The sequence below is a fragment of the Dipodomys ordii genome, unplaced genomic scaffold, assembly GCF_000151885.1.
Source record: "Dipodomys ordii isolate 6190 unplaced genomic scaffold, Dord_2.0 Scaffold4, whole genome shotgun sequence".
NCBI lineage: Eukaryota > Metazoa > Chordata > Mammalia > Rodentia > Heteromyidae > Dipodomys > Dipodomys ordii.
In genome coordinates this window covers 5,318,937-5,345,132 of record NW_012267220.1, presented here as the reverse complement: position 1 = coordinate 5,345,132, position 26,196 = coordinate 5,318,937, and the positions used below count along the sequence as shown (strand labels likewise).

General features: G+C 42.2%; 1 protein-coding gene across 2 annotated transcripts in view; it reads left to right on the top strand.

Annotated features, from left to right (window-relative positions):
- The window catches only part of Sh3rf1 (SH3 domain containing ring finger 1), a 144,950-nt gene extending 125,568 nt beyond the window's left edge, over positions 1–19,382 (top strand). For both annotated transcript variants that reach the window (XM_013026578.1, XM_013026571.1), the window contains exons 11-12: positions 8,737–9,092; positions 19,025–19,382. In XM_013026578.1, coding sequence (XP_012882032.1) covers positions 8,737–9,092; positions 19,025–19,193 — 525 coding nt within the window. In that variant the 3' untranslated portion in view covers positions 19,194–19,382. The remainder of the gene's footprint in view (positions 1–8,736; positions 9,093–19,024) is intronic.
- The last annotated feature ends 6,814 nt before the right edge of the window (positions 19,383–26,196 follow it).

The following is a 26,196-nucleotide window of genomic DNA, read 5'->3' as shown; positions in this document are numbered from 1 at the left end:
TTACTCCTTTCTTCTCTATTTCTTTGTCCTCTAATTGTCCTGATTGTTTGGTCATGTTTGTGGACAGTTCTGTGTAAAAACAATCAAAGCTGGACCTGAGTGACTCACACCTGTAATCCTACCTTACTCAGGAGGCTGAGATCCGAGGATCAGGGTTCGAAGCTAGCCTAGGCAGAAAAGTCCAAGCACTCTTTATCTCCCCTTTACCAGCAAAAAGCCAGAAGTGGAGATGTGGCTCAAGTTGTAAAGTACCAGCTTTGAATGAGTAAAGCTAATAAGGAAAGGGCTTTAAAGCCCTGAGTTTAAACCCCAAGGCTAGCAAAAATAATAACAACAACAATTATTGCTGTTTTATGAGGGGTTTGAAATTGTTCAGTAAAAGTGTTACTCGTGATTTTAATTCATCTGTAGTACACCCAATCATACTTACTATGTTTTCTTGAGAGATGGCCGCTGACATCTTGGAAGAAAAAAAAATATTTTCTAAGTCCATAACCTATTTTTTTAAAATTCTCTCATTTGGAGCTGAGTTGTAAAGAAAGAAGTTGTTTAGAAGATTCACCTTTGGTTGTGTTTCAAGACCCCTGGTCAGAGAGAAGAGAAATAGGAGTTGCTAATGTGAAAAGGAAGGGATCACTCTCCCCTGCCTGCCCCTGGAACTCTGGACCAGCTCTGGACAAGTCTAGGGTAGCTCTAGCATAATCATAAGCTGACGGCCACCTGGCTCAATGGCACTGTATGTTGCTATATTTAAATAGTTAGGGAAGCCTGTGAATAGGAGTTTATAAGGAAATCAACTTTACAGCCTACTAAAAAGTTAATATTTAACTTTTAACATGAAAAGTTTTGGAGAATGATTACTATCTGCTCAGTGTTAATAATTAACTCAGTGTTCATAATTAACTACATCAAACTTGTATTTAAACTTTGTATTTAAGCTTTGTTAATATCATTAATACAATTGTTTTTAATAGATTTTTTTTTGTATGTGTGCTGGTTCTGGGGCTTGAACTCAGGGCCTGAGCACTGTCTCTGAGCTTTTTGTTCAAAGCTAGTGCTCTACCACTTAAGCCACAGCAACACTTCTGGCTTTTTTGGTGCTTAATTGGAAATATCTCCCAGACTTTCTCACCCTGGCTGGCTTTGAACCATGATCCTCAGATCTCAGCCTCCTGAGTAGCTAGGATTACAGGCGTGAACTACCAGTGCCCAGCTTATAGTTTAGATTTTAATGCTTGAGCTCATGTGTCTCCTGTCCTTTATATTCCCAGTAACAGAATCAATTAAATCTTTGAGGCTTGAAAGACATAATGAATAGATCTTCAAAGATTCTACCACCATATCTTTGGAACCTTTTAAATATGTTTATTTACTTGTAAAAAGGGCTTTGTAGATATGATTAAAGAGTCCCATGATAAGGGGAATTCTTGTTTTGTGGGCAACCCAACGTTAGGGACATGGATCTTCCAGAAGACAAGGCAGGAGGGTCTGACAAGACAAAAAAAAAATGTGGTGAAACAGAGCTGGAAATGCTGTGAAAAGGGGCTAGAGTTTAGAGAAAGACAGGAAATAAGTTCTTTCCTACATTGCCCAGAAGGAATGTGACCCTGCCAACCCTCTGATTTTTTAGGGTCTGACTCTGTGGATTTGGTACCTCTCAGATAGGACTGTAAGTTAACAATGCTCCATCTCGGACAAATGGCCACTGGCCATAGAGGTGCCAATGCTGTATGTGCCCTAGCTCAGGACAGTCCCTTGCTGTCTTCATACAGCTCACTTAGGAGTTTACTGAGCACATACCTTTTCCCCATGCCTTTTATTTTGAGGTAACACATAGAAAATATTTTCTCTATACATTGCACAGCTGCCCAGCTGGCCCCTCTTTTACTTTTTTTTTTGAAGGTTGTACTTGAAGTTGCTTTTATCTGTTCCTCAAATCCTTTCTTAAATCTTCTACCTCAGTGTTCTAAGCCCATTCAAGAGGTTTTTAATTAATCCAGTCACTCCATGATGATCATCACTCATCATGAATCCTCATGACTGGTGTCCTTTGGGCCATATTCCTCTGTCTTGTTTGCAAGAGAATTATGGGAGAACTCATTGACGCTGTATTGAGAGCTTAATGTCCATCACATTTTCTCATCCAAATAGCTCCCCCCCCATCACCTTTGCTGTTATTAGTAGCAGTATCTCAGGAAGAGTCTCCTTCTCAGAGTCATCATTTCCTTTTCTAAATACTCTTAAACCTTTTACTCAATAGAGTTTCCCAGAAACTGGGACTTTGCCTGTACTGATCCTTTGCCTGTGGAATCAATCCTGACCTCAGGTTCATCAGAAACTCTCAAAGATTATGGGTTACATTTCAGATGTTAACTTTCTCTATATACTGACTTGAGTTCAGCCTGTCAAAAGAGTATTCATTAGATCTCTAAATTCCATTCTCTTCATTTCCTTCACATCAAGATTTGTTCTTCCTGTTGGAGCCGTGGCTCAAGCCTATGATCGTAACTACTCAGAAGGCTGAGATCCGAGGATTATGGTTTGAAGCTAGATTGGGCAGGAAGGCCTATGATACTCTTATTAAACACCAAAAGCTGGACATGGGGGTATGGCTCAAGTGGTAGAGCACTAGCCTTGAGCAGAAAAGGCAAAGGGACAGCTCCCAGGCCCTGAGTTCAAGCCACAGTAGTAACACTAAAAAGAACAAAGAAAACAAGATTCACTTTTCCTTTCTAGTATAAAGATTATCCCTCCCTTTCTTTTCTTCATTCTTTCCAGCTGGAACCACTACACAGCCCTGACAGCAGGCTTGTGTCTTTCTTATTCTTTTGGATTCAGATATGATTTAAAATAGCTCCTTTTTTCCCCCCTTTCATTAGCATTTTGACTAGTTTAAGCTCATCAGGTCTTTGGTGCCTTCTTGAATGGGCCAGGATCCCGTTCTTTATTATGTTCTTGATCTTTTTGTACGGGCCTTCTAAAAGCATTAGCTAGCTCCCTGGGGGAGGAGTACCTTTAAGCATGTCTACTTTTTCATCTTCAGGGATAATTTGCAATTGTATGAGCAAGAGTTCATTTTTCACTGTCCTCCCGTTCTTCTGAAAGCATCTTCCCTTTTGAGTTTCATGTTCTGCGTATGTTTTCTTTGAACTTTTAAAAATCACTTCTTTGAAACTTTAGAGATCAAATATATCACCAACTTCTTTTAGGATACTTTCTTCCAGGTTCTGGCTGTTTCTGCTTCTCAGGCCAAACGTGTCCAACTCTGTCTGTGGTCTACCTTGCTCAGTTGATTGGAATTGGATCCAGAGTTGCAGTTTGCTCAGCTTTCTGTGTGATTAAACCACCAGCAAGTCAAGGGAAGTATACCAGAGACTCTAATTTTGTAAAGACCTCTAGCAGAGAGTAGACACTTAACCATACAATGCCCTCAATGCCCGGCAACACATGCACAGTCTCCCAAATGACAGCCCACCTACCATACTCTCCTCCCTGTTCTCAGATGCCCTGCAGACCACTGGTGTTCCACAGAGTAACACTGTAACTGTGGAGCTCCTCTCCTCACTGGGCTATTCCTTCATTTGGAAGTCCTGTCTCACAGAGTCTCAGGGAGATCTTAACCAACGCTGGTATCTGACCTTTGTATTTGATAATAAGGCATCCGGAACTCTCAATATTTTTAAATATTACCTTAGTTATTTCTTGTTTGAAATCCTGGCCTGTTCTATCATCGTGTTTCTTCATCTTATGGGATCCTTGATTTCTTCTATAACTATCAGCTCATTAGCAACTTTGTCTCTCTGGACATTTTTCTAAAAATGGACAAAAGTCGACAGTTACTGAGTCAAATGCGTCATCCCTGAGCTCCTGATGATTCTCGCTCTTAGGGTACCAACTTCAGGTTTTCTTAACTCTGTCAGCTAATAGTTGAGGACCTTTCTTGTTTTTCTGGATTTTTTGTTTAAGTAAAAGGTTCCACTCTGTTTTTAAATGTCCATTGTCTTCTATTCTGAACTCTTTTCCTGAACTTGTTACTGATTTTTCTTTTTGGCTCAAATGACTTCTTTTTCTCCCAGTTCTTACCTTGCTGTCAGACACAAGATCATCTGGATGCGTTACCATTTAAGGTTTGGGGGAGATGCCCACCCGCATTGTTAAGTAGCTGCAGTCATTGCTCTTGCTGAGAACTGGGATCTAGACCAGCTCTCTTCCAGTGCACATCTGCAGGGTATGGCTAAGAGAAACTTTTGTGATCCACACTGAAAGGAAAATGGTCTGGGGACTGGTGGTGTAGCAAGAAAGAAAGAAAGAAAGGAAGGAAGGAAGGGAGAAAGAGAGAGAGGGGAGAGAGAGAGAGAAGCTAGCACCATAATCTTAGCTGTTCACAAGGTTGAGATCTGAGGTTGAGGATGAAGGTTTGAAGCCAGTCCAGATAGAAAACTCTAATAGACTCTTAATCTCCAGTTAGGAAGCAAAAAGCCAGAAATGGGGCTATAGCTCAAGTGGTAGAGCACCAGCTTTGACCAAAAAAGACAAGCAAGAGCAAGAGGCCCTGATTTCAAGCTCCAGGACCCCCTTCTATCCCCTCCCTCAATAAAAGGAAAAAAATGGAGGGAGGGAAAGAAGGAGGGAGATAAATAGGGATGAAGGGAATGAAAGAAAATGTCTTCTTAATATTCTACGGTAAAGGTGGCTCTAGAGAGGTTGCTTGTCTTTGGATGTATGGAAGAGAAGAGCTTAGTTTCCATGAAGACCTCTGTTCCAACCTTTAGTAACCTGGTTTTAGGCAAGCTCAGAGAACTTTTGGTAATGAGAATAACAAATTCCTATCTCATTGGTTTTCTAGAAGGAATAATATGGAAATCCTCCTAGTTGAATGTAACAAGCCTCTTGAAAATGGTATTGTTCAGTCACCTCTAGAATTTCTCATGGTCCTTCCTAGAAGAAGCATTCCTGGCCACCAGTGTTGCAGACAGAAAGAGTCTCATTTCCTCTTCTTTCCCTGCTTTATTCCTGAGCTATTTTCAGAACTTATTAAAATTTTTTTCTGCAGTGCTAGGAATTGAACCCAGAGCCTCACGATGCTTAACATCCATGAGCTCTAACCTTTTTTTTTAACTTTATTTTATTGTCGGTCATGGACCTGAGCCCTGTCCCTCAGCTCTTCAGCTCAAGGCTAGCACTCTACCACTTGAGCCACAGCGCCACTTCCGGTTTCTGGTGGTTTTTTTTTATTGGAGATAAGAGTTTCACAGACTTTCCTGCCCGGGCTGGCTTTGAACCGTGATCCTCAGATCTCAGCCTCCTGAGTAGCTAGGATTACAGGTGTGAGCCACCCATGCCCAGCTTGAGCTCTTTACCTTAAAAAACAAACCAACAAAAAAAACCTGCTAAACATATTTTTTCTTTTTGTTTGAGACATAGAGTCTTGGAATAATGCTGGCTTGAATTCAATCTGTAACCCAGGCTAGCCTCAAACCCACAATCCTCCTGCCTCAGCCTGATAGGAAGCTGAGATTTGCAGGTATGTACCACTAATACCCAGCTAGAAAATATTTTGCATTCAGAAATAACTCTCGGCTTTTGTGAAGATCACTTTTTGACTCAGATCGTCTTTTTAAATATGTAATGTTCTTTTAAGCCACCAAGCCTTCTAAAGACAAAATTATGATTCTAAAAACATTATTTCATCCGGGAATAATTTCTTGGGGAATCCACGGGAGATGAGTTATTCAGGTTCGTGTTAAAAGATGGGTTCCTTTTTCATGCTCACTAACATTACTACAAAAAATGTTTTTTGCTTGGCTAAAGAGTAGTCAGTATTAATTCCTCCATTTTCACATTGGATTTTTTTTTAACTAAACGAAGGTGGTAAGTCTCTCTCTGGAGACATATTGGTCTGCTAATAGAGAAAACATCAGAATATATAACCCCACAGCTCTGTGGAAGTAGAGCTACATCTTTCCTGTGTTCACCCCCCCACACCCCTCCTTGCCCATACCCTGCCATGCACCTAATTCTCTTCCTCTGCTCTGTGGGTAGTCAGCATCGGCTGATGGTGATAGCACATCCCTTAGAAGTCATTAAAGCGAGCTGTAGTTAATGTGTTTAATCATTTTCAATGAACTGAGTCATTTTTCTTCCTAATCACTTTAGAGACTGTTCCCTGAGCGCAATTCAGTTATCTGATATTCTTCTGAGTGCCCAGTCCTGAGCTTTTAAGCAACATCTTTAGCTGTGGCTTGCTGAGATTGTAATTTATCAGTGGACTTGATGTTCTGGGTAGATCTACAGGGGTCCAGAAATTAGAGTGTGCCTTCTTACATGATGGCGGGAGCAGCTGGAAATTGCAGCTGACTGCCACCTCAGAAGTAGAAGCGATCAGACATCATTCTTTCCCTGCTTGTTTCTTGATCCCTCCAACCTCAGACCTATAAGAACGTGGCCATGGCATTGGGCAGTCAGGCTACTTCATTGAGCATGAAAACAACAATGTTTTCTTTGCTTTTCATTTGGGAAATCCGAAACATCCCGATATATCATCCTAGCCGTAGCACTAGCTGACACCCATCCTGTCCTCTCTATTTTAATAAACGGAGGGCTTTGTACCAGGCACCAGCTGAGTTGCAGAGGTATGTGTATAAGGTACAGTCATTACACTCAAATGGGTAGTTCAAGTTTGCAGGGTCGTTTATTAGAATACATATGGTAGCCCCCATAGAAAATGTGACATTGGGGGAGTAAAGCAAAACCCAATAAGATGAGCTAAGCCAGACCTTGAAGAGAAGCAAACGGATCTTCCATAGCCTAGGAGAGGTAATGAGAGGCCACTGGTGTGCTCATCTGTAGCCCAGGCCAAGCAGGGCAGAGATGACTCCCTGGCCCCCACCCACCTCTGTCCACTCCTAGTCCGTTGGCTAACACATACACTGTGAGCAGTAATAAGCAAATGGGGACTCCAGTGCAATTTCCCAGGGGTGTTTGCTCATCATCTGATAAATGATTGCTTTGGTCTCTTCCTTTTTTTTTTTCTTTTTCTCTACCATGCTGACTCTAATAGAATTGGGCTACTGCAGATGAAGAGTCATCCCCTGAAGGGGTTTTTTACTGAGTCTGAACTACTTCACAATCCCAAGAATTCCTCCTGGTGGGACCCTGATAATTCCTTATCCCTGTTAGTGGGCTTTAACTCCAATTTTCTTATAGATCCCTAGTGGAATAGTTCTCTTTAAAATATTGGATTTTCAGGCCATGTTTCTATACAGAGAACTTAATGATGTATTCGACATCTTAGTGCCACAATTTTTTTTTTTTGATCAGTCATGGGGCTTGAACTCTGGGCCCGGGTGATGTCCCTCAGCTCTACAGCTCAAGGTTAGTGCTCTACCACTTGAGCTACATTGTCACTTCTGGATTTTTTCTGTTTATGTGGTACTGGGGAATCAAACCCAGGGCCTCATGCATGCAAGGGAAGTACTCTATTACTGAGCCACCTTCCCAGCCCCTTAGTGCCACAATTTTATGATGATATTAAACCTCATGATCAAGACGAACATGGACACTGAAAGCTTGACAAAGGAGCATTCGCTGGAGCACTAGCTTTCTTTGCGGTGTAGCATAGACGAGTGTCAAAAGAGACAAAAACTCCAAGAGATGGCTTTTCTGGAATGAGATGACTGGGGGAAAACTCATGGATTTATTATTTATTTGCAAAACGGAAAAACAATACTAAGATCCTGGTGGTTTCCTTAAAGTTTTATGGAATTGTTTTTGAGTTTCCAATCAAGGAAGTACTGGCACCATAGAGATCATTTGACTGTTCTTCAAGTTGGTTAAATGTAATTGATGTGATGACGCGTGAGCAGTGGGTAAGCCTTCATTCTGTTCAAGGCATCATTACTATCAATGATGGGGCTCAGCTGTGGGTGTAGTGGAAATTGCTTTAAGTCTACATTTAATGCAACATAGTCAGCTTAATTACCTGAAGGATAATTAAGAGATTGATAGGCAGAATCTCAGGAAATTAAATCCAAAATCTGAAATTTCCATCTTATTCTAATGTATCTTCTTGTGGGGTTTGGGGTTTTTTGTTTGGTTTGTTTGTTTACCGTGCTGGCACTGGGGCTTGCTTGAACTCAGAGCCTTGTGCTCTTTCTTAGCTTTTTCCCCTTCAAGGCTGATGCTCTACAACTTGAGCCACACCTCCACTTCTAATCTTTTGCTAGTTACTTGGAGAAGAAAGTCTCTCAAATTTGTCGGCCCAAGTTGGCTTCAAAGCTCAATCCCCACTCAGATCTCAGCCTCCTGAATAGGTAGAATTGTAGGTATGAGCCCAGTGCTCGACCTCTGTTGTGTTTTGAACTAAACTAAAATGCAAATCGAATTCATAAGCTTTATGTATGTTTTCCCAGCTTATGTTACTACTCAGTAGAACATAAGAAGAAACAATGAAATATCCAAAACACACAAATGCAGACAGGCAGAAAACAGTAGCAACCAAAGTTCACATTAACATATACACACAAGTTGGTAACCAGATTAAGGGTAGCTAAACATGAATGGAAACCATTATAATCAATCAACGTGCTTGGCTAATTGTCTTCATAATGAATAATCATTCATAGACAGTCCTTTTCAAAGATGAACCCCAAAATTAAAACTAGTAAAAGGGCACAGTAGATGACAACAGCAATAGGACTCTATCTCCCAACTTACCTTCGTATTTCTTTTCTCTAGAAAGAAAAAAAGGGGTTGCTGAAGTTGCTTTCTGGAGCCTCTACCAAACGGAAGCCCCGAGTGTCCCCTCCAGCGTCACCCACCCTGGACATGGACCTGGGGGGTGGCGAGTTGTTCTTGCAGGGAGCGGTGGGTCCTGAGCTACCCTTAGGCGGCAGCCATGGTAGGACCAACTCCTGCTCCATGGATGGGGAAGGAACCGCCACTGGAGCCGCAGGAGCAGCCTCCGTCCAGGATGCCTTCCACCGGAAGACCAGTTCCCTGGACTCCGCAGTGCCCATCGCTCCACCTCCCCGGCAGGCCTGCTCCTCCCTGGGTCCTGTCCTGAATGAGTCCCGGCCTGTCGTTTGTGAAAGGTGAGTTCATCACCATCCCTCCTGGAGAGAGCACTAAAAAAGAATTTGGCAAGTTCAGGATATTTGAGGTTTTTTTTTTTTTTTTTTTTGCCAGGAAATGTATTCTCCTACGTAAGATATGTTTCTACAGTCTTCCTAAAAACAATGTTGGAAGCTGAGTTTGTAAGAGCCAGCGCTGACTTTTCCTTTCCATTCAATACAGTGGACTTTCTTCCTCACGTGCTTTTTACCTGCATCTATAGACTTCATTTTCTTTTTTTGTTTCCAGTCACCCACAGGAAATTGTATGCAGTCCCTGGAAACTTGCTCTTGTCTTTTTGTTTCTATTCTGTCACCAGCAGTTACTCCTGTTTTTGTTGTTGATATTTGGGGGGGTTGTTGTTGGTGGTGGTGGTCCTGGGGCTTGAACTCAGGGCATGGACTCTGTCCCTGAACATTTTTTTTCTCAAGACTATTTGAGCCACAGCACCACTTCTGGTTGTCTGGTGTTTATTTGGAGATAAGAATCTCACAGACTTTCCTGCCTGGGCTGGCTTTGAACTGCGATCCTCAGATCACTCAGCCTCCTGAGTAGATAGGAATACAGGCTTGAGCCACTAGCACCCAGCTTTTTTTTTTTTTTAATCCCTTGACTTTATTAAGAGCTGATATCCTTACTTGCTGGTGATGAAGCAATTTGAGAATTTTACCTGGCCAGAGAATGCTTTTCTCTTCAGCTGGAACAGTGTGGCTCCGGTCTCCATTGTACTCTTCTACTCCCAGTGACTTGATTGTTTTCCTTGGAATAATGAGCTCTGTTTTAGTGATTCTGGTCTTGAATAATGATCACAAATGGGAGTCATTCTGTTTGATTCTGCCAATAGGATCCTAGAAATGTGTTAAGAATAAAAAAGACACTTAATATGACAAATATCTACTAGGATTCTATAAACCGGAAAGCCAAATACTGTTCATTGCCCAAAAATATGTCATGAAGTATGCTATAATACTCTTCACATAACATGTAAACATTTAAGCATCATTTATTTTATTGTTTCTGTAAGCTTCATTCCCTCCAGATTTGCATTTCTTTTTTTTTGTTGTTGTTGGTCATGGGGCTTGAACTCTGGGCCTGGGCGCTGTACCTCAGCTCTTCAGCTCAAGGCAAGCGCTCTACCACTTGAGCCACAGTGCCATTCCTGGTTTTCTGGTGGTTTCTTGGAGAGAGTCTCATGGACTTTCCTGCCTGAGTTGGCTTTGAACCGTGGTTCTCAGATCTTAGTTACCTCCTGAGGTAGCTAGGATTACAGGCATGAGCCACCGACACCTGGCCAGATTTGCATTTCATAACTAAAACAAATTTTTTAATTCATGGAGGTAGCATTTGGGTAGAACGTTTTGTGTTTGCTGATTTGATTTTGTTATTTGAGATAGATCTCAGAACTCTGAAATTCCAGCAATCCTCTTGCCTCATCCTGCTGAATAGCTGACATCTACCAGCACAGCGTGTCTGGCTTTGTGTTATAGATATGAAATCTTCTTTGTTATACTTTAGAATGACTTAAATTTAAATTTATCTTACCTTTGTATTTCAGGTGAAACTAAATGAAATTAGTACTCCCCCCCCGCCCCAAACTAAGGCCTTTGATCATATGATTTTGTGACACATAATTTAAACTATTCAAAAAAATATATAGTGAAAAGCCAGACACTGGTGACTCATGTCTGTATTCCTAGTTACTCAAGAGGCTGAAATCTGAAAATCACAATTAGAAGCCAGTCCAGCACACAAATTCAATTAACTAGCAAAAAAATCAGTACTGTAGACATGGGCCAAGTGACAGAGTACTAGCCTTAAGTGAAAAAGCTCTGAGTTCAAGTTCCAGTAGGAACAAAACAAAGCACCAGCTAAAGTATTCTCTCTATGTATATTTGTGTATGGGGTGTGTGTGTGTGTATTTTATATATATATATATATATATATATATATTATATGTAATTTTTGCCAGTCCTGAGGCTTGCGCTCAGGGCCTGGGCTCTGTCCCCAAGCCTCTATGTGCTTAAGGCTAGCTAGCACTCTACTATTTGAGCCACAGCACCACGTCTGACATTTTCTTGGTAGTTTATTGGAGATAAGAGTCTCACAGACTTTCCTTGCTGCCCAGGCTGGCTTTGAACCATGATCCTTAAGTCTCAGCCTCCTGAGTAGCTAGGATTACAGGTGTGAGCCACTGGCGCCCGGCTTATTATATATTTTCAATAGTGAGATGAAATCATTTTCTGTAGTTCTGACCCTTACAAAGCCAGGTTTGAAATGATCCCCCCCGAAATCATTGTGCCCTCTCACTTTGGGGGTCCCTCACACTTTCCGGAAAGAGTGCCTCCCATTCCCGTTGCTGGTTCAGTTACTTGGTAATGTCTTTTAGTCACAAAGGCTCCCTCTCTGCCTCTAGGCATTGATCCATGGGTTTCCTCTATGCCCTGAGGCGCTCGGTTCTTTTTTTTTTTTTTTCCCTGAGCTTTGTGGTATTTTGTGTGACTGTTTAGATGGCGGTTCAGTGTGCCCGGGCTCTCCCTCGGCCTTGGCTGAGCACGGCTATGCCCCCGCTGCCCACCCCCTCCATGCCCCATTATGCATTCCTTTTCACTTGCCAGATGTCCTCAGTCTCTGTGGACATTCCAGCCCTCTCCTCTTAGACTAGGGGCTCATTGCTAGCAGCAGGCTTCTGCTGTTCAATGCCTCTGAAAAGGAGAAGTCTGCTGAAGCAGACAGGTGATGCTGGTTGGGGGAGCAAGGGCTGCATATCGGATGAGAAACGCGGCCAATTTAATGAGGGCACAGATGGGCCTGGCCACTGCAGAAATAAGTCTGGGAGGTTTCCCTGTAAGCCTTTCAATTTGGGGGAGTGGAGAAGGGGTCTGTGGAGATTTCTGCCCAACTTTATATGTTTATAATCCACATAGGCTCAATGGAATATTAAATTTAATATGATAGGCAGCCCCACCAATGAACCCCAGCTCTTTGCCTAGCATGGCTTCTTAAAAATCTGTCCAACTATGAAAAGCAACAGAAAACTAGTAGAGGAAACAAACCATTATGGTTTTCACTGAGAATGAAATGTGGGGGTTAATAGAAAGCTACTAAGTATGTAATTTAGGGATTACTTCTTTGCATGTTTTCAACACAGTAAAAAAAACGAACCGCTTAAAATGAAGGAAAGATTAACATTCACATTGGTATAATTCAGAAAGCATTTGAAGGTCTTAAAATTCCTTTATTCACTGTGAAAACATCAACTCTTGTTCTGACAAAACTCACAGAATTTCTTTGAAATATTTGTTTGCTGTATAGTACTGGGACAATGTGAGACACAATTATCTGTACACTCTAATGAGGAGAAGCATAAAATCCCTTGGCAAACCATGACCTGGTCTCATAAATCTAAAATAAAAAGGGGAGAAAAAAAGGAATACAGTTTTAAAAAATGTGACCAGGGCCAGTCCCAGAATGGCAACGGAAAAAGACATTGCTGTGATGGAAACGTAAGCCGTCTCATAATAAGGAAGGGAGACCCTTGAAGTGTGTTGACAGGTCTCGGTGTCAGCTGAGAGAATTCTCCTGAGGAACAAAAGGAGTCTTTTGTGTGTGTTAGAGAGACTGCAGAAAACAAGCAAGAAAATAACACTGTATCCTGGAGGCAGAAAATGCATAATTGATGACAGCTGAAATAATAGAACAAATATTTTTGGCTCTGTTTTAGAAGTATTGAGGGGTGGGGGAAGTAATTAGGAAATTGCCAAGAGAAAGTCGAAAGAAAGAATCTCAGCAAGGATGACAAATAAAAGTGTATGTGATGGGTTGGTTCCCCCTCCCCATTTCTTTATATTAGAATGTAAAGGGATAACCACATACCTTTCAGCCCATCTCCCAAACTGGAAAGGAACCTATGATCTTTGATCAAGGATTAAGCCACAATACTTGGAAACATGCAAATCAGATAGGGATAGATTTACAGAAAGGCAGTCGGGCTTAGCCAGCCTGATTAATTTCTTTGAGTCATGGACAATGAATGCACTGAGAGAGGCACTGGACATAATTTACTTGGACTTCGAGTTAGCTACAAAGCAAGCTGGTACAGTTTTGCCAGTGAAATACTTAATTGGGTATTAGATTGTATGGTAACTGGCAGAAAGCAGCGAATGGCTACTCACCCACACCAGGAGTAATGGATAAAGTGCTTCCCAGGGCAACCAGGGGTACATTTGGGGCAGTACCAAGGGAGATGAGAAATGGCAATGTGTGAACTACAGAAAATGCCAGACAGGCCAGAACAGGAAAAAAAAATCAGGGATACAGAAAGCTTACACTAATAAAGGATTTCCACTGCCTATCTAGATGGAAGCTAGAATACCACAATCCAAGCCAGAAAGATTGACATAGCCTGTCAGTGGAGTTTCTGCATATCAGAGCAAGAATATTCGTCTCCACTTCCATCTGGTCAATATCACCAACAGCTGGTGAAGGAAAGTCTCACAGCCATGCTGAGGCAGAGACCTGCTCAGGCAGAGTCTAAACCCCACTGGGACCAAGAGTGCTATTGGGCCACCACTATACCAGTTAGCTTTTTACATTTCCTCCTCTTTTTTCTTCTTTTTACTAATATTTCTGCTCCTTTTATTCATTTTATTTGTTGCTTTGTTTGTTCGTTTGTTTCCCAGTCCTGGGGCTTCAACTCAGGGCCTAGGCAATGTCCCTGAGCTTCCTTTGTCAAGGCTAGCACTCTACCACTTGAGCCACAGCGCCACTTCTGGCTTTTTGTGTATGTGGTACTGAGGAATCGAACCCAGGGCTCCATGCATGCTAGGCAAGCGCTCTGCCACTAAGCCACCTTCCCAGCCCATTGTTGCTGGGAATTTATAATTTATAAAACTTATCAATTCAATTATATTAAGAACATTTTGCAGTGACTCACCACTGTCCAGCTCTAGCAATGCTTCACGAGCTCACAGTGAAGCATTGTATTGTTTAAACAAGAGCCCCTCTTCCATTTTCCCTACCTGTAGTCCCCGGAAATGCTATTCTACTTCCTATTGCTATGAGTAACTGTCTTGAGTCTCTCAGTGGAATTCTACAGTAGTAGTCCTTTTGGGTTTTTTGTTTGTTTCTTGTTGGTCGTGGGGCTTGAACTCTGGGCCTGAGTGTTGTCCCTGAGCTCTTCAGATCATCGTGAGTGCTCTACCACTTGAGCCACAGCACAGCTTCCAATTTTCTGAGTGGTTTATGGGAGATAAGAGTCTCAGGAACTTTCCTTCCTGGGCAAGCTTTGAACCATGATCCTCAGATCTCAGTCTCCTGGGTAGCTAGGATCACAGGTATGAGCCACCGGTGCCTAGCAATAGTAGTCCTTTTGTAATGGCTTATTTCACTTAATGTTTACAAAGGTGAAATGTTGTAGCAGAATTTCATTCCTTTAAAAAAAAATCCTTTCTTTTTATAGAACATTGTACATTTCTTTAACAACAACCAATGTTACTGTAGGATTAAGCCTTTTCTTTCCAACATTTGACTCGCTTAGTAAGAACTTTGTACAATGTATGGTAGAACAAGGCACATAAAGTGAATTTAGCATCGTCTCTCCTCCCCACCCCCCAGCAGATTGTAGCCCAGTAGATTAATAAGACAGAGACACAGGCAGTAATGATACAGTGTGCTGTGCTCAGTGCCTAAAAAATATACATGGAGAGACCTCTGGGCTCTAGTCAAGCATGAAATGACTTCCAGTCGTGGGGTTAGAGATTTCACAAGGGAGAGTCGGAGCCAAGTCATGAGAGATTGATAGGGTGTGGATGAGCAGAGATAGAGGGGAGAAAATTTCTCAGTGCAGGATTTCATAGGAGCCAAGGTGTAGCGTGGGAGGAGCGAAGTCCGGATTTGGGAGATAAATATGGGATTCTTCCCTAATGCCAGGCAAGCTTCAGGCGTGTTTGACACATTCATGGTGATGAAACCAGTTCTAGCTCTGAAGAGAGATTACACCCAGATCACAGAGAGCTTTGTCTACCAGTTTTAGGATTAACCTTACAAGTTTGAAAAGCTGTTAATGATTTTTCAGCAATGGGCAGCTACATATATTAATATGTAGCCAGGCACTGGTGGCTTACTAGGCCTAGCTACTTGGGAGGCTAAGATCTGAGAATCGAAGTTTCAAATCGAGCCTGACAATTCATTGAGAAATAGAAGGAATGGGAAGGGTCCAAAGGGGGCGAAGATGTTGGACATAATGACACAGATCAAGGTGCATTCTACACATAAACTGCTTTGGTGAATGGCAACTCCTTCGTACAACTTCCTAAAGGTAATAAAAAAAAAGAACAACAAAAACCAACAACAAAAGAACAAACAGCCTGAGCAGGAAAGACAGTGAGACTCTTATCTCTAATTAACAATCCCAAAGCCAGAAATAGAGGTGTGGCTCAAATAATAGAGCAGGAGCCTTGAGCAGAACTAGCTGAGGAACAGTACCTGGGCCCTGAGTTGAAGCCCCAGTACTGGCACCAAAATAATAATAATAATAGCCATGATGATGGTGATGATGATGATGATATATGACTTCTGTGTAGAATGGGTTGGAGATACAACAAGATCTGAAACAGGAAGGAGGTAGACAGTAATAAGGTCGTCAGCCTTATTACTGACACAGCCGATGAAGAGAAATGGAAGTGATGAGGATGAGTCAGGAGATAGCACAGAGATCCTGGGTAGAGTCTGTGCTTTTGAGGATTGGACCTACTCAAGAGCCCTGTGGTCCTAAAGACAAGAATAATCCAGTGAGGCCATGGCCAGAGGGGCGGGGGGTGGGGCACCGATGTGAGGGTCCTGGGCAGCTGTGCTGCTGGTCTGTAAACATTCTGCTTGGCAAAGCTTCTCAGTGCCTGAGATCGTAGGCCTCCCCGTGCCAGCATTTGGCCATCCGGGTCTGCAGTAGAAGTCTCTGGGCAAACCACCTCACCAGGCTCGAGGCCAGGGGCTGGGCCAGATGGCATCTGTCCCTAGTGCACCTGGTCGTCTTCTCGTGATCAGGACTGTGTCACCGTTTCCACAGTGTGCGCGTGGTTTTACATTCTATCTCCCCCGCCCCTCCAGAGGTTTATAACTTAGCAGTGAAGATTTACTCCCACTGGGAACTTGGCAGGAAGATTATGTTCTTAGCCCAGCAGCAGTTCTAGTTCAAAAAAATTTTTTTTGACAAAATTGGTTTAGTGCATTTTATAAAATGCAAATATTATCTAATTCACTTTTTACTTTTCCAGCCCTTTCTATGCCATTTTACCTTTAAGGCAGCTTGTGGGAGAGCCAGTCAGAAATGCACCTCATGAGGGATCTCCTCTGAATGCATTTTGATCACTGCTCTGCTCCTTCCTTCCTTCCTTCCTTCCTTCCTTCCTCTTTCTTTCTTTCTTTTCTCTTTTTTCTTTCTTCTTTCTTTCTTTCTTTCTTTCTTTCTTTCTTTCTTTCTTTCTTTTTCTTCCTCTCCTCTCCTCCCCTCTCCTCTTCTCCCCTCCCCTCTCCTCTCCTCTCCTCTCTTCTCCTCTCCTCTCCTTTCCTCTCCTTTCCCAGAATTGTAAAGCTTTCTTAAATTTTAACTTGCCCCCAATGACAGCGACATCATTACTTGTTATGTGGATTTTTGGCATATTGGCATCAGACCTGAGAAATCTCATCTGGATCCTTCTCTCAAGAGAAAACCATGATGAAATCATTTGGCTTGTTTTGAAAGATATCAAGTGAAGTGATTCCAAAATGCCATGTCATTCCAAAGTATGTGAAGTGTCATTGTCAGCAGATTCTGAAGTTGTGGCCTGAGTTTGTTTCCTGGTTAGAGGTGGCTTACTATGGACTAACCATTCCTTCAGACCTTCCCTCCTAAATGACACACCCCTGCGTACTCTCGCATAAGCTATGGCCATTGTGGGAGCTGAATCTGGGGTGAACGAGGTATCAGTCACTATCCTAGAGCATCACTTTCTTCATCTCATTACACTGTGTATTAAATACTTGTCTAATTCATTACACTCTTGTTCTACAAATGAGGGAACTGGACAGCTCAAATAAACGAGGCCAAAGTGAAGCTGCTCTCGATGACCCTAAAGACGATGTCAGGCCGTGCACCAGTGGCTCACGCCTGTAATCCTAACTACTCAGGAGGCTGAGATCTGAAGATCCCGGTTCAAAGTCAGCCCAGGCAAGAACGTCTGTGAGACTCTTATCTCCAATTAATCACCAGAAAACCAGAAGTGGCATTGTGGCTCAAGTGGTAGAGCACTCACCTGAGCTGAATTGCTGAGGGACAGTGCCCAGGCCCAGAGTTCAAGACTTACCACCAAAAAAAAAAAAAAAAAAAGACTGTGTCAGCCCCTTGGGCCAAAGCTTCTCTCAAGTACCAGGCCTCCTCCTCCACTCGGCCCCTGATTGACTTTGCCTTCTGTAACTGCTTATGCTTGAATAAGCTGACTCAGTCCTAGAAACAGTAAACTACCTCGTGTTATACTTGTGCTTCAGGTTGTGGAGAGCAATTTAGTTCTTATGCCCAAAGGAGCTGAGTAACAGTTTGGGCAGCCAGTTAACCTTTGTAAAATATTCTGAGGTTCTTGCTAAGCAGGGTCTTTCTTCATGTGAATGGGCCCTGATTTTTATGGAATGAAAATTGGCTGGAGGATCAGGCTCTACTGATCTCTTGACCGTGAGAGGACCAGCTACCTTCATACCACCACTGGCTTCTTAACGTTGGCCTTGGGGGCGAAGAAGCTTCAATTCCTTATAGCGGGCTTCCTCCAGAAAGAGGCTGAGTGTCCTCACAACATGGCAGCTGAATTTCCAGAGTGAATGAGCCAAGAGAAAGCAGAAGCCACAACGCCTTTAATGGTCTAGTCTTTAATATCATACACTAGGAGGTGGCGCTGTGGCTCAAGTGGTAGAGCGCTCGCCTTGAGCTGAAGAGCTCAGAGACAGCGCCCAGGCCCAGAGTTCAAGCCCCACGACCGACAAAAAAAAAAAAAAATACCATACACTATCCCTTTCATCCCTAAGCATCATGGGAAGAGTGTACACAAGCATGAAAATGCTAGCAGCTCTGGGGCTAGCCAGGAAGTTAGCCAAGATACACCACAATTTCCAATGAATACAGAACCTAAAACTTGTCATCTCCAGCCGGCCTCCCTGGCAGCTGGTCCTAGTCTACATAAGGAGACTAAGAGCTATGGAGGGAGGAGGACAGGTAATATTAACAAGGCTAAGCTTGGCACCAGTGGCTCTCACCTGCAGTCCTAGCTTCTCAGGAGGCCAAGAGCTCATGATCTCTGTTCAGAGCCCCTTGTTTCCTTCAGTTAACCAGCAAGAAGCAAGAAGAAAAGGTGTGTCTCAAATGGTCGAGTATTGCCCTTAAGTGAAAAAGCCAAGCAAGAGCACAAGGTGCTAAGTTCAAGCCCCCTACTGGTGTGTGCATGCACACGCACGCACGCACACGCACACAAAGTTAGGAACACTGTACATGGACAAAAATGGCTGTTCCAGGGACAGGTCTTTCAAACAAACCAGCCTGGGCCATCAGTGGTAGACGATTCTGTGTGTGTGTGTGTGTGTGTGTGTGTGTGTGTTTATGGGTGTGTCTATGGGTGTGTTGGTGCTAAGTCTTGAACCTAAGGGCTTAGGCGCTGTCCCTGGGTGTTTGCACTCAAGGCTGGTATTCTACCACTTGAGCCAAAGTTCTACTTCTGACTTTTTGCTGGATAATTGAAGATAAGAGTCTCACACATATGTGTACCCAGGCTGGTTTTGAACCATAATCCTCAGATATCACCTCCTGAGTAGGTAGGTGTGAGCCACCATTTTTGTCACATTTTGTCACATTTTTGTCTAACTGATCTGTCTTCCCCTTCCCCCCCCCCTTTCTCAGGCACAGGGTAGTGGTTTCCTACCCTCCTCAGAGTGAAGCAGAACTTGAACTGAAAGAAGGAGACATTGTGTTTGTTCATAAAAAACGAGAAGATGGCTGGTTCAAAGGCACATTGCAACGTAATGGGAAAACTGGCCTGTTCCCAGGAAGCTTCGTGGAAAACATCTGAGGACACTGACACTGAAAAGGCTTAAAATCACCCACACAACAAAATAGCACAAAGCAGTTTCGTGGAAAGAGCACATCTGTGGACTTCCAGGTTGTCAGAAGCTGAGGGAAGGGTTGGCATGTGACTCCACAGCTCCCCCCAGCACAGATACCCCAATGACAAGAACAAAGTATCTGGATGTCTTTCTCACTCTGGGGTCTGATTGTAAGGTGTGCCTTGTACTGTCTGATATACTATACGGAGAAATCTTTTTTTTTTTAAAGATCTATAACTAAAATGGACAATTGTTTACAAGGCTTAACTAATTTATTTGCTTTTTTAACTTGAATTTTTCTTGTAATAGATAAAAATCCTTTCGATTATGATTTTAAGAAATTATTAATTTATGAAATGATAGCGAAGGAGAAGCTGGATCATCTCCTGTTGAGAGCAAGAGATCCTTCTCGGACATAGAGTGCATCTTCCCTGCCCTTGTTCACTTGTCTCTACCATGCTATTTTGCTTCTCTGAAACAGAAATGCCAGTTCTTAGCCAGGCACCAGTTATGGCTCACACCTATAATTCTGACTACTCAGGAGGCTGAGATCTGAAGATACAGGTTTGAAACCAGTCCAGGTAGACAAATCTGTGAGACCCTTGTCTCTAATTAATTAGCAGAAAGCCTGAAGTAAAGATGTGGCTCGAGTAATAGAAAGCCAGCTGTGAGGGGAAGAAAAAGCTAAGAGCACAAGGCCCTGAGTTCAAACCCCAGTACTGGTGTGCATGCACACGTGCATGCGTGTGCACGCACGTGCACACACACACACACACACACACACACACACAGAAAGAAATGCCATTTCTCTTGATTTGTGTTTGGGTTTTCTTTTGTATTTGGGAAAACCAAACATACAACTACCTGGAGAACAAGGGTCTGGGGGAAAGGGAACAGAAACTTGAGAGAAGAAAAGTTAGCGATTCCCTGTCTTTTCTAGTCTGATCAGGAATCAGCCTGAAGACTAGTACTCAATTAAGTTTGAGGGCTTTAAATTTTTCCTTGAATCAGTGAGGCGGTAAGGAAAAATAAAAAGCACAACCGTAGACAAAAATATATTCCGAAATGTGTAGTTTTGTAGCAGGAGCAGCTCAATTCTTTGGGTAGACAGTAGAAGAAATTGAAGTTGTGTTCCTTGAGAATGGCCATGACACATAATTTCCATTTTTCTCTGAGTGGTGTGCATGTCCCAGGACACCATCAAGTGTTTGTGAGGTGGCTGTGGTAAGTGATGCCCTCATGTTGAAGTCAAAGGCCGTGAGAAACACTGTGAAAGGTTTCCATTTGTCCATTGTGATTCTTTCTCCTCCATCTTGCATGTGTTACTGGAGTCCCACAGTGACAGAGGCTGCATGGTATGTATGTTTCATGGCGATTTCCAATCCAGGTTAGATTGCACTCAGAATGGACCAGAGCAAGAGCAGGAAGTGTAACATAAACATCATTCACTTCTCTCTCGCTCAAAGCCCCTAACTGAGTGTTGGGGGAAGCAACTTGAGTGCACTCAGTCCCTTTCTAGTGAAGGCATCCATCAACTGTCACAACAGTCCTTAGTGACAGTGCTCTTTTGTGTCCTCCCAGCAGACAGAAGGAAGGACAGGTTGATCCAGAAGACTGTGGGCTCTTGGGCCTGGAGACTCCTCCTGGGGAGGGCCCAGCTGAGCTTGCCTTTATATCCAGTCTTTGATGTGATTGGCCACTTCCACCGAGTTCTGTAGGATGCCACCCAGTCTTCAATCTGGCCAATCCAGAAAACAGAAAGGAGGGAAGACCAGCTTGGTAGTGAATGAGATTAATACTACAGTTTTCTCAAAGAAAAAAAATACAAACCTCATCCCTATTTTTCTTTGTGTGTGTGTGGGGGGGGGTGTTTTTTGTTTGTTTGTTTTGTTCTTGTTTTTACTTTGAAGAATTCAAGCTGGGAAATAGAAACATGAAGTGAGCAGTCATCTTGCAAGATGGAGAGGTTTCATTGTCTTAAAAAGATATGTCATGTGGTCCAAAATAAAATCAATCATTCCTAAGTTACTTTTTTTTATAAAACACTGTATATTATGTTTGTGTGTCTGTTAAATTTTTTAAACAAATACTTTACTTGGATATTCATGTAATATATAAGGTTTGGTGAAATGATCTTTAGTTAGGAAACAAAGGAGCTGACACCAGCTTTTGTGGGTGTAAGTTGACACCAATGTGTCGTAATATTCTTTATTTTGGGAAATCTGTGTATTTTATAAAAATTTTAAAAAAGTCAAAAGACTACTACAGGTTAAGATTTTTTTACCTGTCTTTTTCTCCATATTTTAAGCTATGTGATTATGTACCTCTGTTAATAGTTTCCTGGTATAAAGTTGGTCCAAGTTTCATCTGTTAATAGATCATTAGGTAATACAATGTATGGGTTTTCTATTGGTTTTTTTGAAGACAGTAGATGGATTTTGTAACAAGGGCTTGTTACACCATGATATGGTAATGATAAAATTGTGATTTATCATTCCTTTTCATGTGAACAATTTGAGGACTGGATAAAAGGTTTTGAGATTAAAATTTGATGTTCAACCTTTGGATGCTTTTTGTTTCAATCCTTAAAACTTCACTCCTAGTTTCTGGATCATAAAAAATACTTGTATGTAATACTGATATTTGTAAGAATTTTGATCATTTTAATTTGTGCATGTGTGTACACACACACACACACACACACACACACACACACTGGTCCTAGGACTGGAACTAAGGACTTGTGCACTGTCCCTGGGCTTTTTTGCTCAAGGCTGATGCTCTACTTTCAGCTTTTCAGAGATTAATGGGAGGTAAGTGTCTCATAGACTTTCCCGCCTGGACTGGCTTCAAACTCCAGTGTTCCCAGATCTCAGCCTCATGAGTAGCTGGGATTACAGGTGTAAGCCAGCACATTATGGTTTTGTTTACCAATCCAGAAACCTTATTTGAAAACCTTACATTTCCCCAAGAAGCTTACTTCCTGGGATTTTACAAGGTTTTGTCTTAACCTTTTTCTCCCTTGCCCCTCTTGACAATAACATTCACCCAAAACAATGTGGAGAATATTGCCAAGTTATCTACTCCACAAGTAGCAGGCCTGTATTAACTACATGATAGCCCAGAGGGTTCGACCTGGCACAGAATATAATCCTTAGTCTATGATGTTACTCGTCCATAATAGTTTGTGGGTTCTTGGGGAGACGGTAGTTCCTGGGAGTCAAATCAGTACGTCCTGCCCGCTGAGTAGTTGCTCTACCATTTCAGGCACCCTACCATTCCATTTTTGAGTTGGTTGTTTTCAAGATAAAGTCTTAGTTTATGCCCTGGCCAGCCTGGATTGAAATCCTGTTTGTACTTCTCTTTGTTGCTGGTGTGACATGCATACACCACTGCATCTAGCCTTTGGTTGAGATGGAGTCTTGCGAACATTTTGTCCAGGCTGATTTATGAACTACAATCCTCTCATTTCTTCCTCCCAACTAGCTATGACATTACAGGTTTTAGCAACACAAGTATTTTTTTAAAGTAGTTTCCTGCCTTTTTTGCTGGTTATTTTGGAGATAGAGTCTCTCAAAATTTTGTGCCCAGGCTAACCAATATGATCATCTGGATCTCAGTCTCTTGAGTAGCTGGAATTTCAAGCCTAAACCACCAGTTCCAGCTCTTCAAATGTTAAATCTCATTCCCTTAAAGTATATTGTAGTGACCAATACCTTTCTAGGTCTCATTGCATTTAATTTTATTCCAGTGATAATAGGCTTTTGTTGTTGTTGTTTGGGGTTTTGGTTGTGGAGGTAATACCTAGCTAGCTAGCTAGCTAGCTAGCTAGCATCTAGCTCCTGGGTTCAAACAATCTGATTCAACCTTACAAGCAGCTGGAACTGTAGGCATATGCCACCATGCTTAGCTTGGGATAGCATTTTTATAACTGTAGATATTCAGGTGGATATTCCAATCCATAACTACGTAAAACACTAAAATATGAGTTTGGAAAGTTCTTTTCATAGAGGTTGAACTTTTTATATCCATGTGGAATTTTTTAAAGTGTGTTTGAAGCAATTAAAATGTGTTCTTATGTAGACAGAGTTACAAGCTGTTCTAAGAGAATTTGCCAGCCTCCATTAAATATTTACAAAAGAAACTACCCAATGTCTAGGTTTGGAAAGGAGGATAGCCCTCCCTTATGCTCCTTCCAGATTATAATGGGGGAGTCCAGTGGATTTGCTGTACCCCACCTCTAAGTGATTAATTACCTTTAGGGCCAGGAAAGAGCTATCACTCAGAGTGGTACACAGCCAAAGTAAATGGACCGTTTTCAAATATTCTCTATCTGGATTGTAAATGAACATTGATTTCCTTTGTGTTCCATATTTCGTTAACCCTTGAACAGTGTGGGTTTGAATTATACAGGCCACTTATCCTGAGCTTTGGAGATTTGAGACAATTTGAAAATTTGCTAATACAAATCACATACCCTAGAAATAGCAACCAAAACATAACAACATTAGCTGTGTCCTGAATTCATATGTATGTAGATGCTAGTCTTTCACTATTTACTATCATAAAATAAATCTGTTAGTTAAAACTTACCAAAAGTTACACAAGCACAGTCATAAAGCTGCAATGTTAAGTTGTAACTGCATTGTGAGGTGCCCGTGGCTCGGGCCTGAAATTTTAGCTATTTCATGGAGGCTGAAATCTGAGGATCATGGTTCAAAGCCAACCTAGACAGAAAAGTCCATGAGATTCTTACCTCCAAATAACCACCAAAAAGCCAGCAGTACAGTTGTGGCTCAAGTGGTAGATCCTTAGCCCCAAAAGCCAGAAGTGCAGTTGTGGCTCAAGTGGTAGATCCTTAGCCCCAAAAGCCAGAAGTGCAGTTGTGGCTCAAGTGGTAGATCCTTAGCCTTGAGTGAAAAAGCTAACGGTGTCAAGGCCCTGAGTTCAGTACCAGCACATACACACACACATACCACGTAACTACCTAAAGTTGACTATAGTGCATGCTATGTCTTTTAGTGACATCAATTATTGCAAATAGCTGCTTGAAATCTCCCCTTAAGCAGTTCTTTTGAGTAAATTGTGTAAGGCATTTAAAAATGATCTGCAGTTCTTGCATATTATTCACAGTTTATAACACATGTATATATATCATCTGTTAATGTCAGTCAGCTGGACATGATGGCATAAGCCGATAATCTCTGAGAAGAGGGCTTACATATGTATAATATGGTTTGGAGGAAGTTAAAAGTTATACTCAAGTTTTTTACTACGGGTGGGGGCAGGGCTGGCACCCCTAACACCTTCAATTTGTTCAAGTGTCAGCTGTAATAACTTTCTGATTGGCTATTTAGGCTTCCATTGATCCAGACTCCAATGACTAAGGAAGGGAACAACGGCAGTTGACATTAATCTTTCAGCCAGGATTCAATACTACTCTTACAGGATCAGACTACTTTAATGGTACCAAAGATAACAGAGTTATTTTCACTACAATCAATGAGCCAGGTGCCATAACCCTTAGGTGAGCAATTTGGTTCCAAGTGATCTTTGACCTTGAAACCGAATATTTCAAGGTCTAAATCTTGTTATAATACTAAATCATGAGAGTCTTTGGAGAAGGCCTTCCTAAAAAATGACTCAAAATCAGAAACTAGCAGGGTACCCAGGGCTCATGCCTATAATCCTAGCAACTCAAGAGGTTCAGATCTGAGGATCAAGGTTCAAAGCCAGCCTGGGCGGGAAAGTCCATGAGACTCTTACCTCCAATAAACTACCCAGAAAGCTAGATGTAGAACTAGAGTACTAGGCTTAAGCAAAAGAAGCTCAGGGACTGCTCCAAGGAGTCTCTCTCTGTCTCTGTCTCTCTCTCTTTTTCACACACACACACACACACACACACACACACACACTCAGAAATAACATTAAGGAAAAAAGGTTGATAAATTCAACTACAAAGAAATTGGAAAGCCAAGCACAGTGGTTCGTGCCTGTCATCCCAGCTAGATATTTACCCAGAAGTGTTAATGGGATCTTAGTCCAGGTAGGGGACTGGGCTAGGGACCCCATTCAAAAAATAACAAGCCAAAAGGACCAGAGATGTGGATGGCTCAGCGGCAGAACACCTGCCTAGCAAGGCCTGAAGTTCAAACTCCAGCACCACCAAAATGAGCAAGAAGCAAATATCTATACAACAAAATACCATAATCAGTGTCAAAAGCATAACAAAGAAATTTCCATAGCAGCTAAAAAGGCAATTTCCTTTAAGAGCACTTTTATGAATAAAAACAAAAACCCAAAGTAACATTAGCCAATAATTTGTGATAGAGACTGCCAGTTGCCTCTCAACAGACCTTTTTCTTCTCAAGAGCTGTTATCTGGGTAATATGTTTAGTTAAAAACCTGATTTTCCAGTTCCCCTGAAGGTTAGAATTAGCCCTGTTAATAAATAGGTTTTTGTTTTGTTTGTTTTGTGGGGTTTTCTTGAGACAGCGTCTCACTATGAACCCAGGCTAACTTCTAACTGTGGATCCTCCTATCTCTTAAGGCATCTCTGCTCCTTTCCTTTCTCCTGAGGGATTGTAGGCATGTGCCACCATGATCAGTTGGATTGGGGTTTTTGTTTTCGAGACAGGTCTTTCTAGGTAGTTCAGGATGGCCTTGAACTTGAAATCCTCCTACCTCAGCCTCTCCAGCTCGTAAAGATGAGCACCCCACACCTGGTTCTATCTAAGTTCTTGCAACAAAAGAGGGCGGGGTGGGAGGAGACTTCTGATCCAATTTCTTACGGGGTAGCACATACCCTTCCTTCTTTTATTGTTTCTTCTTCAAGCTGCCCGTGCAAACAATATGGCTATCCTCCAGCCACTCCTAGAGACAGAATGACATATGCAGGCCGTATGAGGAAGCTCCCGCAGTGGTAAAACTGAAGTAGATTGGAGCGAAGGGGATATTTAGGTCACTGCT